A 19,154-nucleotide genomic window follows, 5' to 3' on the forward strand; every position below is an offset into this window, starting at 1 on the left:
TGTTTCCCTGCTTTCTGTTGATCTTCTTGTTAGCAACTGAGGTTTTATACTATTCAAAATAAGTGTGATTCAGTTCAGAGTTATATTTGCACATTATTCTGATGAAAGGCAGCTTTCTATAGTGGCAGGAACATCAAACATTCCTGGATTTGAATCTAGGCTCCATCTCTTACTCATTTTGTTATTATAAATAAAGTATTTAATTTTTTTGAACCACGATGCATTAAGTATCTGCCAATACCAGATACATACTAGGTGCTTGATATATGGCAGTTCTACTGAGACTCTTCTTGAAGAATCAAGACATCCAGAGAATTCTACTGTTGAGTTGTTACCTAATGGCCATTGAGGCTCTAGTCAACAGTTCACTATAAATGTTAAATGGCAAAAAGGATACTGAAAAATGTACCAGTGGTTCTCAACTTGTGGAAATGCTATCATGGTGGAAATATAGTGACAGACTGTTAGTCTGTAAGCACAGAATTTATAAAGGACATATTAAGTATTCGTTCTTTTTCAATTTTAGTGTTTACTTGCTTTTGTTCTAAGTCCAGCTGTCTCTACTTAGCTGCATTATCAGTTACCTATTCAGCACGCTAAAAGGAATCTGGGATCACAGTAAATAATATCTGCCAGCAAGTACCTTTGAGGCACTACTCTGCCTATTCTATTTGTGAGGGATATTTTATTGTGGTGCTTCTCAAACTAGCTGTGATGAAGGACTGGTTTTCTTGGTATTTGTTTTAATTTGCATCTGTCAAGGACTGATACCTTGTTAAATTAAGAAAAATGATTCATAAAATAAAATTTTAAAAATGATACAAACCTAAAGCATTTTTCTTAATTATTAGATTGAACAGACTTAAAATTGTTCTGTAAAATTGTACCATTTTGCAGTCCTACCCGTAATGAATGAGACTTGCTAAAATTGGTCTAAAACTTTCTAAATGTTTACTCTCAGGCTTTGCATTTATCTCTTTGTGACTTATACCAGTCATCTCTGCACTTTGAGTGACACTGATCTTTTTAACTATTGTCAAGTCCCTATTTCTCTGAGCAAAGCTTTGTCTGTAAGCAGGAATGATCTTGTTATTTGTAATTGAGGAAATGAGGTAAAGTCAGAATACCAGATTATCATGGGTTATCTCTATTTGAAAGCTTAGAGGACAGTCAGCTTGCACATTGGGTTTCCTTGGCACTAACCAGAGACTTTTTCCTCTTAGTTGCTATTTGGACCAAAAAAAAAAAAAAAAAAATAGTATGGATTTTTTTCTATCTTTCAGCCCTCTCACCCGACATACATATATATCATTATACTCCCCTCTCCAATGCTGTAATTAGTAAGAAATAAGATTAAAATGCTGTTAAGATAAGTTTTAGTCAAAGTAAGAATTTAATGATTTTTTTGAGTTCCGAGATGTTAAGGTTATATAGATAATGAGTTGTTTTGAAATGTTGATTTGTTGACATCACTGTATCACATAAGTCAATTATTTCTGTTTCTAATTACTTAATTACTCTCAAGCAAGATCCTTCGTGCTCTAGATCCCTCACATTGTTACCATTGCCCAGGGAATGAGTAGAACCAGGCTGCCATCATTAGTGGATGTTTTTCTTGTTTCTTCCCCTTTTCTTATAATACAATATAGGAAAAGGATGTGGACAGCTGAGAGTAAAGTCATTTTCAATTCAAGAGTATGCTGAACTTAACAGATGGATTTTTGTGTCTTTTAGAGGAAGTGACAAGGAGATCTCCAGGCACCTCTGTGGCTCTTGGTTAATAGCAAATCACTTAGTACATCATGTTATGCTTTCCATTATAAAGCCCAGAGGTTGGATTGTTTCTTGTTACCATTTGAGACAGATTTCTGGCTTGCTTCACTGTTACATGTTGTCTTTAAAAAATGGTCCTAAGATAGAGAACATTCTCATTGTGTAATAAAAGCATGATAACCCTAAAATCAAACATCTTGTTGTTTATTTTGTACTTCATTCAAAATAACCATTTAATGATTCATGGGACCTTCAGGAGTGCTAATGGGATCAACATTGATGATTGCTCAATTCTGTCATCACATTTTACTGGTAAATCGTGGTTATTCCTTTAAATACTTCATCTGTTTTGTCATAACAGAAAATCTATTCAGAAGTTGTGTTGGATTAGCATAAATCTCTTATCTCTATCAGAAGAATATCTTAGAGTGCTCACCTAATAATGTGGGGCACTATCTTGGTCTGTTTGGGTACTCTAATAAAAATATAGACTGGGAGGATTAGAAAGATCAAAGTTATTTTTCATAGTTCTGGAGGCTGGGAAGTCCTAGATGAAGGTTCCAGCAGTTGCTGTGTCTGGCGAAGGCTCATTCCTCATAGATAGTGCCTGTTCACTGTGTCTTCATGTGGAGGAAGGGGCAAAGGACCTGTTGGGCTTCTTTTATAAGGGCACTAATCCAATTTGTGAGGGCTCCACCTTCATGAATTAAACACCTCCCAAGGCCCCACCTTCTGATACCATCACCTTGTAGAAAGGCAGATCATAGCTGGCAATTTGTGTATGTGAAGTTTTCTGCAGCTCAGTCTTTCCCTACACTGGGACCTTCTTGCAGAAAGTGGTGTCGTGGTAGGTAAAGAGCATGACTATAAAGCTAAAATGAGCATGGATCCAAAATTCAGCTCTACCCCAATACAAATGGTGACTTTTGAGAGGATGGTAAGGGAAGATGGAAGTGAACATCATCGAGGTCCTCCTACGTGCTAGCCTCTGTGCCTAGATATTTTGCATCTATTATCTCATTTTATCCTCACTCATATTCAAGAGGTTAGCTATTATTAAGCAATTTTCAAAAGAAAAGACTAAAATAATAAAAGATTAAGGTGCTGTGCTACTTGGGAATAGACCTGGGTTTTTGATTGTAGATCCATTAGACCATGGTAGACAGAATAAAGCCTTTTCAGCCCCAGAGATAGCCATATTCTAATCTTCAGAACCTATGAATATGGTAGGCTACATGGCAAAGGGGAATTAAGGTTGCAGAAGGAATGAAGGTTGCTAGTCAGCTGACCTTAAAATAGGGGATTATCTTGCAGTTTTTGAGAGGGCCCAGTGGAATCAGGATTATTAAAACTGGAAACAGGAGGCAGAAAAAGGAGGTCAGAGTTATATGATTTGAGAAATACTTGACTTTTGCTGACTTTGAAGATGGATGGTGGATGAATTAGTCCCTGAGCCAAAGAATGCAGGCAGCCTTTGGAAGTTGGAAAAGGCAAAGAAACAAGAGTTTTCCCTGGAGCTTCCAGAAAGGAATTCAGCCATACCTGCCCTGCCAATACTGTGATTTTAGCCCAATGAGGCCCATGGCCTCTGGCCCATAGAACTGTAAAAAAAAAATAATAATAAACTTTTGCTATTTAAGCCCCTAAATTTGTGGTAATTTGTTACAGCATTCTTAGAAAACTATTGTAATGGCCATATTCCCCATGTTCTTTGCATCAAACTACACTGCCTCTTGCAAGGAGGTTCAAAGGGTGAAAAAGATTGGGAGATTGGACCTTGGTGGACTTTTCTAGTTGCTTATGAGGAGCAGGATGGAAAGTGAACATTCTGTAATAAATACTCAGTGCCTTTGCCGCTGTGCTAATACATCATCATTTGAGAATTTTGGGTCTCAGATTTTACAGATTATCATGGGGTCACAGATTAGTATTGATTTCTGTGTTCCTTACCCATAGATTCACAAGTAAGTTTTGAATGTTAGTTATAAATCTAGCAACTCAATGAATTTTAAAAATTGTTTTGAAAATAAGTCAGATGTTGAAGGTATTGAGACTCAGATATGATTTGGTTAGGAGATTTTTTCTTGCCCAGACCTGGTGCATACCTACTTATGGTTGCCTGCAGCCTGGAGGAGAAAGCTGAGCTTGACTCTGAGAATTTGAAGGGATCTAAGGGAATGGAAGTTGTACTTCACCGATTTCCCAAAAATAATAGAGAGAGCCATCATCTGCAGAGGAAAAATTAACAACTTCTTGTAGGAGAAGGTTTTTGTGCTTTATACAAAGTAAAATCCCATTGAAACTACTCCAGGTTACTGTTCTGTGAAAGGCAACGGATAAAATTATAGAAAGCTACTTTGCTGAGTAAGAGAAGGTGACATCTATTATATCATGCATTTTTATAGCTGAATTGCTCATTTTTTATGGATTTGGCATTTTTTTCAATGTAGAAGTATTTGGGATGGGATCCTTTTTTTCTACAGGTAAGTGGAAAGGATTAATTAAGTCTGTAATTGCTTAATATAAAAATTAATAGAAATTCTAACAAAAGTATACCCATAACAGGATTTAAATTCATTGTCATTTCTCCTTGTAACTTCATCCTAAATAGTTGACATTAATAAAGAAGAAACTTTAGAAGCTTTACTTTAGTTTTAGCACCTAGCATAATATCTGGCACTGAGTAGATTCTCAGTGGATATTTGTTAGAAGAATGAAGGGTGAATGAATGAATAAATAGTTTGGTACAGTAATTGTTATCTTTTTCCATTATGAATATTTTAGAGTTCTAGATATTGATATCAAAAATACAAACTGCATACAAATTGAAACCTAATGTTACAAAACCACATTTTCTGCTGTTCCATTAAAAACTGAAGATTTCATTAGCAAGTGCTTACCTAATTGTGAATATTTTATAAATGGAGAACATATTAGTGTAACGACTTGTTTCACATAAACCTAACTGCACACAGTAATTGGAGTGTAGATGACCTCTAACATTCCTCTTCTGAAAATTCAGTTTAAAATTATGTATAACAATACATATTTAGGTTTAGGTACTAGACTTTCAGGTTTAGGTTCTGGATTTGTATAACTGTGCTTAAGATTCCATTTCCTGGCATATGTAGATAGTGTTATTTAACAAATGGGAACTCCTTCGTGAAAGTGCTGAGCCTGTTTTTGGTAATCACATAGAATTACACACATTTGGTTCTTAGTACACTTGAAACAAGTAGTGGTAGGATGAGAGCTCGTAAACCATTTAAAAGACTAGTTTTCTGTTTGAAAAACCAAAGTTGTCCAGGTGAAAGCAGTGCTTTTTATTAGCTGTATCTTAGAACTATGAATACTCAAATTATCTTATCTCAGGAAGGCAAGAGGCTTACTGTCAGGTCACTGGCATGGAAAACTTAGTGTTGTAGTGTTGTATTTCAGTAATGCTGTCCTTTAGGGCTAGAATGTAAAGGAATTCTCTGGATAATAAGCAGATACCGCTTTAGCATTGGCTACTCCAATATTGTTGGTTCCTTTTTATATTTTTTATAGTAAGTGTATAGTATTATGGAATTGATTTTGACTTATAATAAGGATGGCCAACACTTTTGAGAGTTGTCTATGAGCTGATTATACATAGAGGAAAGTGTCTTATATTCACTATTGTATTGAATTTTATTGAATCCTCTTATGGTAACTTTCCTCATTTTATAGAGGTTGAAAGTAAGTTTTATTTAAATAATGTTTCAAATGTGATGCAGTTCAAACTCACAATGTTTGACTTCAAACTTCTTAACAGTTTTTTCCTTTTTCTTATTCTTTTTCAATCTCTCTTACAACAATATTCTGACATTTGCACTCCCCCTTTACTAAAAATGAAAATATTAAGAGCTAGTACATTTTAAGCATTGCTAGAAGAAATGTAAGTATGATATGAATATACACAATTACACACATTTGGACTTTTTAAAAAGAATATATTAAGCCTAAGAACAAAGCAGGCAAAAATGATCTGCTGTCTCCCTCTTGCACTAGATTGTGTGAAAGCCACACTTGACGGTCCGCATTGGCAAATGCCTTTTTTTTCTCTATCCCATTTACTGGCTATTACATCCACTTGCTTACTGGCTTAATAGAGGTTTGGGGTCTACTGTGTGCCTAGACTGCCCTACGTCAGATGTAATGGAAGGCAGTAGAGAAGATGCAGGAAGCTGCCTTGTGACACAAGGGTAGAGTAGCCAGGCAAAAGTCACATCTCAGTCGTTCTGAAAACTTGTAAAATTTGCTTCAAGATTGTTTTCAAAAGTAAAACCAGATTGAAGGAACCTGGAATCAAAGGGGAAGGATATTTTCACCCACTGGGAATTAATTATAGACAGTTTAGTGTGTTTCTCATCTTAACAATCCTTCCTAAATGGATTATGCAAGCTGTTGCATGTGTCATCGCTGCAGTTACTATTGCACTTAGAGAAGCAGCATTAAATATTGAATGAGAAAGTGTTACAGACAGTTCAAATATTACTTTATGTAGCAAAACAGTGGTTCCTGATATGTCTCTTGTTGCTTTCAGGTCTATAGCGAACTTTTAATCTTGTTTTGGATTTTGAATGACCTTTTTCACATGGGCAAAGAACCTTAGCACCGAATACAGAATGCAAAACCTTTGTCCTTATATTTCTTTGCAGTCATACATCCAAATTCTTTCACTTACATGCATGTATATGTGCGTGTATATGTATGTATATGTATATATACATATACATATATACACACATGTATAAATATATGTGTGTATACATATATATATATATATATTTCAAACTAGTTCTACCCTTTTTGCTTCTCAGTGTGTCGTACCATATGGTGTAGAGTGTCGTGCCAAAAGATAAAAATATTCCTAGAACATATGAAATCACCAGTCAACTGAAGAAGGGTAAAGACTTTTGACCAAAGCATTTATGACTCTGATGTATTTGCAGGCAATAGTACATGGCATAATACACACAATTTTAAAAAGAAGACATATTTTAAAGTTAAACTGACTCTTACTTTCTAAGAGAATCCAAAAATAAAGTCTTTGTAAATTTTTTTACAGAAATTGATTCAAATCAGTGTTTTTTTCCTATATTGAAATTCTCAATATCCATTTATGGAATTTGCCCTGCTTATTTTAGTCTCTAGAGTTACCATACAATTTGGCTCTTTGAGTTTTCAGAAGCAGAGACTTGGAGATGAAACCCACTGCAGGTGGATGGAGTCTTTGGGTTATAGATAACATGGCCATTACATAGTTTTTCTAACTTATTCCATGGGTAAGATGTTCTAACTAGTAAAGAAAGGTGCAGAAGATAAGATTTCACAACATTCCTAGGGTCTATGTAATAATGTTGAATGACAGTGTGATTCGGGCTGTTTCTTTTGCATCAATAAATAATAAATGGTCCATAAGTGGTCCATGCTACGCCGTATTTTGCTACTCAGATTTTATTCATTTTAGGGCTCAAGTTGACCTGCATTCCTTTATGCTACATTGAATATTGTTTTCAACTACTTAATCAGACAAAAATAGGGAAAAAACTTAAGTCGTTAATTTCCTAGCCGAGGCTTGAGCATATTTTTTTAGCGGAGAAATAAAGTGTTGCATTAAATAGCGTAAGTGCTATTGATATGAAATTTCTGGGTAGCAGCTCTGTAAATAGTGTTCATGTTATATGCCAAAAATTCCATCTTACCCTTCGTGTCTTCACTAATTATGCTTATTCACTTTTTATATTTAATCACTTCTAATTTTTTTTTTTTTTTTTTTTTTTTTTTTTTTTTTTTTTTTTTTACAAAATGACCCTACCTGGGTTTGGTTTTTACATGACGGATCTATAATAGAGAAGATGTCTTTCCTCATCTATTGCTAAGCTCATGGCTGAGATCCCAATAACAAAAGATATATTAACAAGAGAAAAGCACACACATTTATTTAGCATAAGTTTGATGTGACACAGGACCCTTCAGAAATAAAGACCCAAAGGAACAGGAAAATCTATGTATCTTTCTGACAAGTTTGATGAAGAGTAGACAATTGTGCAAAAGTATGATTGAACCAAGGAGGTATTATCTAAATTGGAGGGCAATTTGCAAACTGTTCAGATTCTTCTTGGCATCTCTGTGTCTTTGAGGATAAGGTTGTTCCTTTCCTCTGGGTAGAGGGAGAGTATCTTTGGAATTAAAGTCTTACGACCTCCTTTAGAGAAAGGGCAGCTAGGTCTTACGACCTGCTTCAGGGGAGAAGGAAGGAGGGGAAGATGAGAGTGACCTTCCTGCTTCTACTGTTTTCTCAAATGCCATGCTGCCATATTGTGGGGGAGCATATCCTAAACCCCACCACTTGCTAAAGCACATCTGAGTAATGCCTCTCCTCATTTCATGTTTATTAGTTTCTTATAAAAAGGAACACATGATTGAATTGTCTCAAGTGCTGTGTTTATACGATAGGGCAAGAAGGTTTATAAGTATTTTAGGATGATCAAATTTGTGGGACATCTCATGCCCTGTGTGTGACAAATTGATAATAATGCTAGATTATTTAATCCTGAAAAATTGGTTGTTCTTTATTTGTCAGCAACTTAAAGTTTTGTAATTGTATTTAGGATATGCATAGATTCGATTGCAAACCGACCTCCTTCTTTAGAACAGATAATTATCAACAAAAGGAAAGACAAGCAAGAAACACACAGAGACAGCATTTCTGTCAAAGGATGACTTTAGAAAAGGACCAGAATTTTGGCTCTGTCAGGAGCATACTTTTTGCAGGGTCTGTGAAACATTGGTAAGATCAAATAAAGAAGCATCAATGGCAGTGAGCACTTTCCTCTTCGAACTACTGTTAACAAGCCTTCACTGGAATGCTACAGTTACAACCAGGTCAGTAAAATAACTAATTCTCTCCTTATTGAAAGAGAATAGGTAGGACCATGCTGTTTATGAAGTAAGCATTAATGGAGCACCCACAGCAGAAGAAATGGCATGACAACATTTGTCACTAACTTTCTGTAAGGCTCAGTTTTCTCATCTGTAAATGAAGAAGCTGAACCAGATCATCATTTGGGAATGATATGATTCCACAAGGACATTACTATACATTGACCACCCCCACAAATCACATACATTTCTGCTGTGTGAAATGTGCCTGTTCTCAAACACACCATGCCTTTTTCTGACTTCATGATGGTACCCTTCTTTTCAGCATAAATGCTCTACCTCTGTGGAATTTTCTCAGCTCTCCCCTAAACAGAGTTCACTATCTCCTCCCCTAGGTTCCTGCAGCATGTCAGAATTCACATCACAATGTATTATAATTATCAGTTAATATATATTCTCTGGCTGATATGTCAGCAACTAATATGATAATCAAGGTCTATTTTTTACTCATCTCTGTGTCCTCAGCACCTAGAAAAATGTCTGGCACATTGTAGGTCATCAACAAATAATAACATTAGTGACTAAGGAAAGAACTATGCTTAAATAAAATCAATGCCCAATCATAACATGGAAAACAGAGCCTGTGGACTATTTTCTTTATAGTCATTATTAGTTCACAATATGCCGAGAAACCTGAGAATACACAGTTTACTATAAGGAATATGAGTCATGGCTCCATATTAATTGGAGCTAAGGTGGTTGTTGAGAATTACTCTTAGACTGCCTGTCAAATAAGAACAGTAGTTTCAAGACTCACTGTATCAGGATCACAGGATGCTGAATCCCAGGGTGAGTTCAGGCCATGAGAAACATCTCATATCTGAAGATTGGAGCAATGCTATTTCAGATAATTAGAATAAGTGGTTTTTTTAATGCCATTTACTTACTAAGGATATTTGGAGCTCTAAATCAGAGACACAAGAACTCAAATCAGATTGGAACTCAGTTCAGAGACAAGAAAACCATTTGTAAAAACAATTTGGATGAAACTCTTGTGACAGAAAGGAAACAGAGAAGGTGAAGTATTTGACCATCTATATTTATACTTGTTTGCAATGTGTCAGGTCAAGATATGGCAGAGTGCTAAAGAGCAGGGCTTTAGAATCAGAGTTAAGGAGGTGTTTGAATACTAGCACCCTTACTTACTTGAGGTAAGACTTCTCACAAGTTATTTTACCTCTGATGATAGAAGAAGTTTTGGACGCAGTTGATTTTGGAAAGGTTTTATTGCACAGACCCTTGAAGGAAAGCAGATATGTGCTATTCAGTAAATACTTACTGAACTCCTGCAATGGGAAACCCTGAGGCAAGTAGAAATGATAATAACCTCCGAATTCTGCCACTAAGGAGGTTATAACTGAGTTAGGAAGACATGTATAAATATGGGACCTGTTTATACCCATCTTCCAATGTTCACATTTATGTGTTCTATTAATTCAAGATTGCTTAACAAATTCAAGGTTTGTCAGTGTTTATACGTAGTTTTTTTTTTTTTTTTAACTTGATCCCCTAAAGTTGTGACTTGCACTAGGAGGAGAGTTAAGGCTACTAGTAGCAACTGTGCCTATTGACATGACTTTTCCAACAATCACTAAGGCAAAAGAAAGGGACTGTTGACACCCCAATATCCAGCTTTCTAATCTATTAGTCTTTCCATTTGTGTATTCCTTTCAGTTCAAGTCAACAAGTGTTTATTGGCTACCTACTATATACATGCTTTGTTAGCTACTGGTTACATAGAGATGAAAGTCAGTTCCTGTCCTCAAAGAACCCTAAATCTATAGAGGTATGTAAATAATCCTGCAATTCCATTACATGGTGTGCTAGGTAATCAGGATAGTGATAAGCCACAGTAAAACAATTGTTGATAATTGAGCTACATTGGAGAAATTCTTAGGAGTCAGAATTACTGGACTTGGTGTTGGACTGGATGTGGGAAAAGGGTGGGAGAGAGGGAGGGTATAAGGATGAACTAGGCTTCTGATATGAAGGACTGTACTAGGTGCTATGGTTTGAATGTGTCCCCCAAAACGTCATGTGTTAGAAACTTAATCCCACTTCCCTCACATATGACTTAATGTTGCATCTGTCCTCATGAATGGATTAATAGATTAATTAGGGCTGTGGCCTCATGAGTGGATGAATGTCACTGCCATGGGAGTGGGTTCATTATTGTCAGAGTGGCTTTGTTATAAAAGTGAGCTCTCTCTGGCTTTCTTGCTTTTGCCTTCTTGCCATGTGATGCCCTCCACCATGTTATGACAGAGCAAGAAGGCCCTCACCAGATGCCATTGCCATGCTCTTGGAATTCTCAGCCTCCAGAACTGTGAGATTAATAAACTTCTTTTCTTTTTAAGTAACACAGTCTGTGGTATTCTGTTATAGCAACAGAAAATGGACTGAGGCACTGGGTTATTCAACAAGACAGAGACTGTATAAGAAGATGAGGTTTGGGGCTAACAGAATAAGCCTACTTTGTTGAACATTTTGAAGGTACAGTGTTTATGGGATACCCTGTGTACTGTTATCGTTTGCAGTTGTAAACATGCACATTAGAAAGCTGAAGAGTAGGCATGTGACATAAAAATATTTTACTTTGGATTTTTTCAAACTGCAATTGTTAGGGAAGATCCCATTTACCTGCGATACTGAAGCTGTAAATATATGAGCCTGGGAATAGCTTGCAGCTATTTGCCCTATCTAAAGAGAAGCAAGTGTATATTAGAAGAAATTGAAGCTGATGAGCAGAAAAAACAGAGAATATAGCTGAAAACCGTCATCATTTATTCATTCATTCGATAAAATTTATTGAATTTCAAATATATACAAGGCACTGTTTTAGATGCTTGGAAAATACCAGAGAACAAAACAGACAAAAAGTATCTGCACTTATGGAGCTCACATTATAAGCATATATTAATTTTAAAGCACAATAAATATATAGATTATCATATAGGCAGTGATATGCACAGTGGAAAAAATATAGCAGGGTAAGAGGGATCTGGAGTTCTGGAAGTGGCACTGGTGGTAACTTTACGTAGGGTGGTAGTGAGATTAGCTCTCACTGAGAAAGTAATATTTGAGCAAATAATTGGACAAAGTGAGAAGGAGGAGGTGGGATATCAGTGGAGAAAGTATTCCAATCAGAGGGTATAGCCAGTGCAAGGACAGTAAGATGGGTTGCCTCATGTCCCTGACAAATGGTAAGGAGACCAGTGTTGTGGGAGTGAAGTGAAGGAAGTACAAAGTTACTGAAAATCGGACCATTGTGAGACTTGGTTTTTATTCCTAATGAAATGGGGATCCATTGAAGGAATAGGAAGAGAGGAGTCGGGTAATTTGATTTTTGTTCTGAAACAGTGTGCAGTAGACAGGGTAGAAGCCAGACACCTGTAAGTAGGTTCTAGAGAAACAGAACCAACAGGATGTGTGTGTGTGTGTGTGTGTGTGTGTGTGTGTGTGTGTATGCCTGTGTGTGCACAAGGAAATTGTAAGAAATTGGCTCACATGATTATTGAGGCTGGCAGGTCCAAAATCTGCAGGGTGAGGCAGAGCACTGGAGACTCAGAGAAGAGTTAGTGCAGCAGTTCAAGTCTCAAGGCCATTGACTACAGGATTATTTTCTGCTCCTGGAACTTCTGTTCTATTCAGGTTTTCAACTGATTGACTGTGGCTGGCTCACACTCTAGAGGACAATCTGTCCTACTCAAAGTCCATGGAGCTAACAGTTGATTTCATCCAAAACACCCTTGCAGAAATATCCAGACTAAGGTTTAACCAAATATCTGGGCAATGTGACCCAGACAAGTGGATGAATATATGCCAAGCCATCAGAGATGGGATCTTGCATATGAGAGGAGGGTTGGGTTTAGGCAGAGGCATGGATTATTTCCTTCACAGAAAAAGATAGTAAAGGGAGGCATGGTGTGTGCATAGCTAGTTGGTGGATGATGGTGGTGCTGAGAGTCTGTAAAAATTCTCTTCAGATTACTTCAATTTTCTTATAAAATAGGAAGCAAGGTCATTTTATGAGAGCGAATGTGTGTGATGAGGTCTTAGGAGTTTGGGGAAGGAAGGGAAGGTGTGTATTAGTTGCCCAGGAAGGTGGATGAGTGAATGGAGTAGGGAATGTGGTAAGATTGCTGGACAGGATGCAGGATCACCCCAGGTTTGTGGTCATTAATTTTAAGTGACACCTACCAGCAAGATTGTATGTTTCTCTCCATACATGTTCAGCTGCATGGGCAAAGTATGGAGCAGGCAGAGGATGGTGCTAATGGAGTTATGGTTTTGTCTATGAGCTCCATGTAGAATGAGATGGACAACACAGTTGAGAGAGCGAGCCAGGGAGTGAGTATGATGATTGGCCATGGAATTTAAGCTGGGAAACAAGCAAGAGACTACATCACATGGAAGAGGGACTCAGAATAGGTGGAGGGATCAAAAGACCCCTGAGGGCATCGACCCCTGCTCCTGAGGCCAGTTTTAGTTTTACTCCTGACCTTAGTTATGTGTGTAATTTCTTTGTGCGTAAATTAGTGTGGGTTGAGTTTCTGTTATTCGAAGCTGAAGAACTCTATCAATTTGGCAGAAAATATAAAGAAAAAAAGAAGTGAGAACTTAACTGACAAAATGTGTAGACTCCAAACAACTCAATGTTCACAGTGTATCAGAAGTATTATTAAAGCATGTACATTTTTAAAAAGAATGAGGCCGGGCACAGTGGCTCACGACTGTAATCCCAGCACTTTGAGAGGCCGAGGTGGGCGGATCATGAGGTCAGGAGATCGAGACCATCCTGGCTAATATGGTGAATAACCCTGTCTCTACTAAAAATACAAAAGATTAGCTGGGCATGGTGGCATGCATCTGTAGTCCCAGCTACTTGGGAGGCTGAGGCAGGAGAATCACTTGAACCCAGGAGGCAGAGGTTGCAGTGAGCTGAGATCGTGCCACTGCACTCCAGCCTGGAGACAGAGCAAGACTCTGTCTAAAAGAAAAAAAAAAAAAAATGCCCATAGCCCATATCCCACTCTTGAGATTCTGATTCAATTAGTGAAGATTGAGGAAGTTGTTTTCAAAACTCCCCATATGTTTAGAACTATAGTTCTAAACCCATCAACTAAGTTCTTTAGTGACAGCATCAATTTTTAGATGCTGCAAATTAATCTTTGAACTAAATGATCAACTAATATTTGGGATATATATGGGATATATATGGGGATATATATGGGGAAGGGAAAGCGTGTTTAGATTTCCCCTGGATGGATTTTATAGCTCTAGCAACTAGCTGTGGGGAGAGCCTAATGAGGTCGGCACATGGACTGTGCGTTCATCCACCCAATGTGTGTAACTCTGGTGTGCCAGGTACCCTTGAGCACCAAGGAATGGCTGCCACTCTCAAGGAGCTCATCTTTGGGTTTTTATTTGTGTTGTTTGTTTAATGTTTATTATGGTGGGTATATTGGTTTTTGATTTATTGTTCAGTAGTTTTATTTTTATGGCAGATGAATACTTTATTGCATATTAAGTGTCCTTAAATAATCAGTGTGTAAAGTATGCCCCTTTTAATAGCTATTTATAACAGGGCAGAGAATATACTGGAAAGAGCTTTGGTCTGCCTGTCAACAGAGCTGTGCTTGAGTTCCATCTCCATCATATCTCAGCTCTGAGATTGAAGACAAGTTCCTCACCCTCTTTATGCTTTAAAGTCCCCATCTGTAAAATCAGGGGCTTTTCTGGGAACTCTAAGATCTATTCCAACTCTGAAACTTTATGGCTTAACTATAGTTTAATTGTTTTCCAGATTAGTTTTTTGAGATTTAGAGGTGTTCTATTTGGTTTTATGGCACACTGTTGGTCTCATGTATGATTTATGTATCCCTCCATGTTCTTGGAGTAGTGCATGGTACTACATTGGAGCAGTAGATGGGCTTGATGACAATCTGCTTCCCAATATGGGTTTTAGGGATGCATTGTGGTGAAACTGAGGACATTCACACACATGCATACACACACACACACACACACACACACACAAATGAGACTATTAACAATAAAGATGAGATAAAGAGGGATGGTAAGAACATTGGGACTTGCTGGACTTCAGAAAGGAAGGAGTTGTCCCGTACTGTTGTCCCTGTATTGTTCTGCGAAGGCTTGAAGGTGGTGGTACTTGACCCACTGTTTGGAGAATGAAGTGGATCTCAGTCTTTAGGAAGAATAGATTTTCAGGTGTGTGCTCAGTGGGATGGGGGGAATGAAGGTGGGGGTGTGGGTGAAGATTACATTTGAGGGAGGAGAAAGCGATCAATTTTCCTTGGAGGAACAAAAGGAAAGGCTGGAAATGCAGAAAGTATGGATGCTGAACCACATGACAGCAGATGGCATTGCTGTGAAGTATAATGGATGGAGTACATTCAAGTGTTAATATTTAACTCTTTTTGTGGAAGGTCAAACAATTAAAATTTAATTGGGCATGGAGGCTTAGGATGGGGTAAAAAAAAGTCTTTAGAAAAAAATGGAATACAAAATTGGGTTGCTTCCCTGGGAGGATATACAGAGGATAGGGTGAAGGTAATCAGGTTTTGGGCTCTCAACTTTTATAGACTTTATTAACTTTTTTTTTCTAACATTGATAGCCCCAAAACATGCTCGTGTGCCAAGGAGCCTTTCCTACTTCATCTTTCACAATATTCCAACTCTCATTGAATCTTACTATTGTTTCAAGGTATAAAAGTCTCTTGGTTGGGGAGAAAAAAGTAGAGAGTCAAATATTTGTGTTTGTTATAATGTTTTCCATCAAGGCATGGTGCCATCCCCTTCCATAGATCTCATTATGAGATTAAATTCCAATAAATTTTACTTTTTAGGTTTAATAGTAATATATCAAAATGTGTAATGCATTTATTTTGTTTTGCTCAATTGTCTGCAACTAATGATTGTGATAATTTAACAATAATTTGTCTCAGAAGAACATTTTTAACAGAGTGTTATGGTCATGGGCATTACACACAATATTTTAAAATTTAATATGCATAATATTTGTTGTGAAAATGTATGATGGGGTGGGTGATCCTTAAAAAAACTGATGTGTAGATAATAATCCTGTGCAACAAACTCATAGAGTTTGCAGTTTATGTTGGAAAGCCCACCAGGAAGTTAGAGCCACTGAAAGGTAGGTGATTCTTTTATTGAGGGCTTTGTTTTATTTTAGTCTGTTGTGGTTTGGCTTAGTTTTTAAATGGTCAAGTCAGACATTTGTTTGTTGCCTAAAATTGGGAAAACCTTTGAATTAAAGCTTAGCCACCTACCACCATATAATCTTAGATAAGCTGCTTTGCTGCTGTGGGCCACATAAGTAAATTGGACACAATAAGACTTATGTCATTGTTTGACCTGAGGTATAAATGAAACAGAAGATGTTAAGTGCTTAGTAGAGTTTCATGTGCACAGATAGCTCTAAGTGAATGGTCTGTCTTTCTTTCTCTCATTATATATGAATAACTCAATGATTGTTTATCAATTATAAGTCAAATGTGACTTTAAAAAGCAGCCTCTCAGAAAATTATTACAGGAAAAGGTTTAAAAAATCAATTTTTTAAACAAACTAAATATTGAAAATGCATCAGAAGAGCAAATTACTAAAGAATTGCTCTCTGAAATGTAAATAACACATTTTTTTGTTGTTGTTGCAGTTGCAAGATTTAATAGAGTGAAAACAGAGCTCCCATACAATGGGAGGGGACCCAAAGGGGATTGCCGCTCCCTGCTTGAATGCCTGGGTTTATATCCCGATCATCGTCCCTCCCTCTGTGCTCTCAGGTGATATATGATTTGATTATTTCTTTACCTCCTGCTTTTAGCCTAATTTGTATTTTAGTGTGCCCTCTTTACTACCCGATTGGTCGGGTATGAGCTGAGTTACAAGCCCCATATTTAAAGGTAGGTGTGGTCCACCTTCCCCAGCTAGGCTTAGGGATTCTTAGTCGGCCTAGGAAATCCAGCCAGGCCTGTCTCTCAGTCCCCCCTCTCTACAGGAAAACCCAAGTGCTGTTGGGGAGGTTGGCCGATGACCGCTCTTAACTGCTTCCTGCTGAACTGGGGTGTAGTAGGGGTTGTGCAGTTGAGATTTCCTCGGGAGGGGTGCCTTCAATGTAATTAACATCGGAGCATGGCAAAGCAGTCCGGTCCAGGGGTCCGCGGTAGATCTTAGTCATGGACTGCATCTAGAGTTCATTTGAAAAACCATTTGTAGTTTTACAGCTTTGATTCTGGAAGAGACAAACTTAACAAAGAGGTTAAAGATACAGGGATTGAAATGTGTGGCCTGAAGTGCAGGGGATTATTTCTTTGGCATACTTCATAGGCCCTGACTATCTGCTTGATAGTTTTGAAAAGGTCTGGCCCACTAAGTAATGATTTGGCCATCTGATGGGTGCTATCAGTGCCTAAGTGAAAGCCTTGGTGAAAGGTTTTTAAATTTCCATTGGTTAGCTGCAGGCAAAAGTGTTTTTCATTCTTCGGTGGCTAGCCATCCTGAGGGGAGGAAACTATGTCCTTGTGAGGTTCCCCATTCTATTTCTTCTGCTGAGTACTGGGGCTTGGTTTCCCAGAGGGGATTACCCCATACTAGGGGTCCGTCTATATGCATTTCTAATGGAGGATCCCACCTTGCGGCTCTTTTGGCTTCAATATCTGCTTGGAGGTTCCCTTCTATTTCCCTTCCTTTTCCTTTCTGATGACCCCGGCAGTGTAAGACTGCCACTTCTTTAGGTTTCTGTACTGCCAATAATAATCTCCTAATGGCTTCCTGATGTTTGACAGGTGTTCCCTTGGAAGTTAGGAATTCCCTTTCTCTCCATATTGCTGCGTGGGCATGGAGGACTAGGTAAGCATACTTAGAGTCTGTATATATATTTACCCGTTTTCCTTCTCCTAATTCTAGTGTATAATGGCCTCTGCTTTTGCTAGGGTGTCTCTCCCTAACAAAGGAGTGGGGCTTTCAGGCATAATTAGAAAAGCATGTGAAAAGAGTAAGATTGCCCAGTCACAACTTAGTGGCTGGAAGAAGTATCTAGTGACTGGCTGTCCTAGGACCCCTCGGATAGTGACAGATCTGGAGGACAGTTGTCCGGGATAGGAGAATAAGACTGAGAAGGCTGCGTCCAGGAGACAGTTAACTTCCTGGCCCTCAATGGTCAAGCATAACCGGGGCTCCATGAAGGTGATGGCGTGGGCTGGCACTTGCCCTGGGCACCCTCAGTCCTGCTGCTGAATCATCTGGTTAGTGGCTTCTGACTCAGAGGACCTTCATCCCCTGGGGCAGTGGACCTTCCAGTGATTCCCTTGACATAAGGGGCATGGACGAGGGGGCGGCTTATTTCTATTTGGACAATCTTTTTTAAAGTGTCCTGTAGACCGCACTGGAAGCAAGCCCTATTAGGCATTCGATATCAGCCTTTTCCCATTCCAGAGCCTCCAAAGTCCGCTTGCCTGAGGGCCATGACTAAAGCAGTGGCCCCTTCCTTTTTTTTTTTTTTTTTATCCCGTTTGTTCCAGTCTGCCTGCTCCTCCTGATCTCTATTATGAAAAACCAAGGTTGCCAAGTTCAATAGGGTTTCTATGTTTTGCTCCAGGCCTAAGGTGGACTTTTGAAGTTTTTTCTAATGTCTGCAACTGACTGAGTGATAAACTTACCCTTTAAGATTAGTTGGCCTTCAATAGAGTCAGGTGACAGAGAGGTATGCTTCCTCAATGCCTCCCTTAGTCTCTCCGGAAAGGCAGTAGGATTTTCTTCCTTTTCCCTGTGTTATAGTGGACATCATTGAATAATTTATAGGCTTCTTCCTAGTTTTCCTTTGTCCTTCTAACACGCGAGTTAGCAAATGTCTGCAGCACCAATCTCCATGTTCTGATTCTGTGTCCCAAAGACGGTTACACTGGGAACTGCCTGCTGGCCTCTGGGGAATTGTTCTTTTTCCTCTGTTGTCATCCTATCATTGACCTGACTGAGATACCAGAGATTGCCAAACTCTCGGGGCTGCAGTTATGGAGGCACTTCTCTCATTTGGGGTTAGTGTCTGATCTAGCAGTAACATTGTATCTCTCCATGTCAGACCAAAGGATTGTCCTAACTAACCCTTGTAAAACATCAATATAGCCATCAGGGTTATCTGAGAATTTACCTAGATCTATTTTAATTTGCTTCAAGTCTGAGAGGGAAAAAGGTACATGCTCTCTGACTGGGCCGAATTCTCCAGAATACATCTTAGGGGCGTTTTTGCCTTGGGGGGAACGTTTCCCATCTGAAAAAAGAACATAGGGATGCCAGCACCCCTAGTCATTTTCCGATGAGCATTAGTCCTAGAGCATCTTGTATGGTCCTAATGCTTATTCCTTTCCAGGTTGTG

General features: G+C 38.3%; 1 protein-coding gene across 2 annotated transcripts in view; it reads left to right on the top strand.

Annotated features, from left to right (window-relative positions):
* The window catches only part of CYP7B1 (cytochrome P450 family 7 subfamily B member 1), a 202,667-nt gene that overhangs the window by 13,811 nt on the left and 169,702 nt on the right, over nt 1–19,154 (top strand). Inside the window, exons 1-2 of one of the 2 annotated variants that reach the window (XM_071068172.1) lie at nt 15,606–16,566; nt 17,569–17,632. The exons of the other annotated variant lie outside the window; for it this stretch is intronic. Coding sequence (XP_070924273.1) covers nt 16,479–16,566; nt 17,569–17,632 — 152 coding nt within the window. The 5' untranslated portion in view covers nt 15,606–16,478. Of the gene's footprint in view, nt 1–15,605; nt 16,567–17,568; nt 17,633–19,154 lie in introns of those variants that run through there. 2 annotated transcript variants of the gene reach the window in all.

Source organism: Macaca nemestrina, chromosome 8 (genome assembly GCF_043159975.1).
Source record: "Macaca nemestrina isolate mMacNem1 chromosome 8, mMacNem.hap1, whole genome shotgun sequence".
Taxonomy (NCBI): Eukaryota; Metazoa; Chordata; class Mammalia; order Primates; family Cercopithecidae; genus Macaca; species Macaca nemestrina.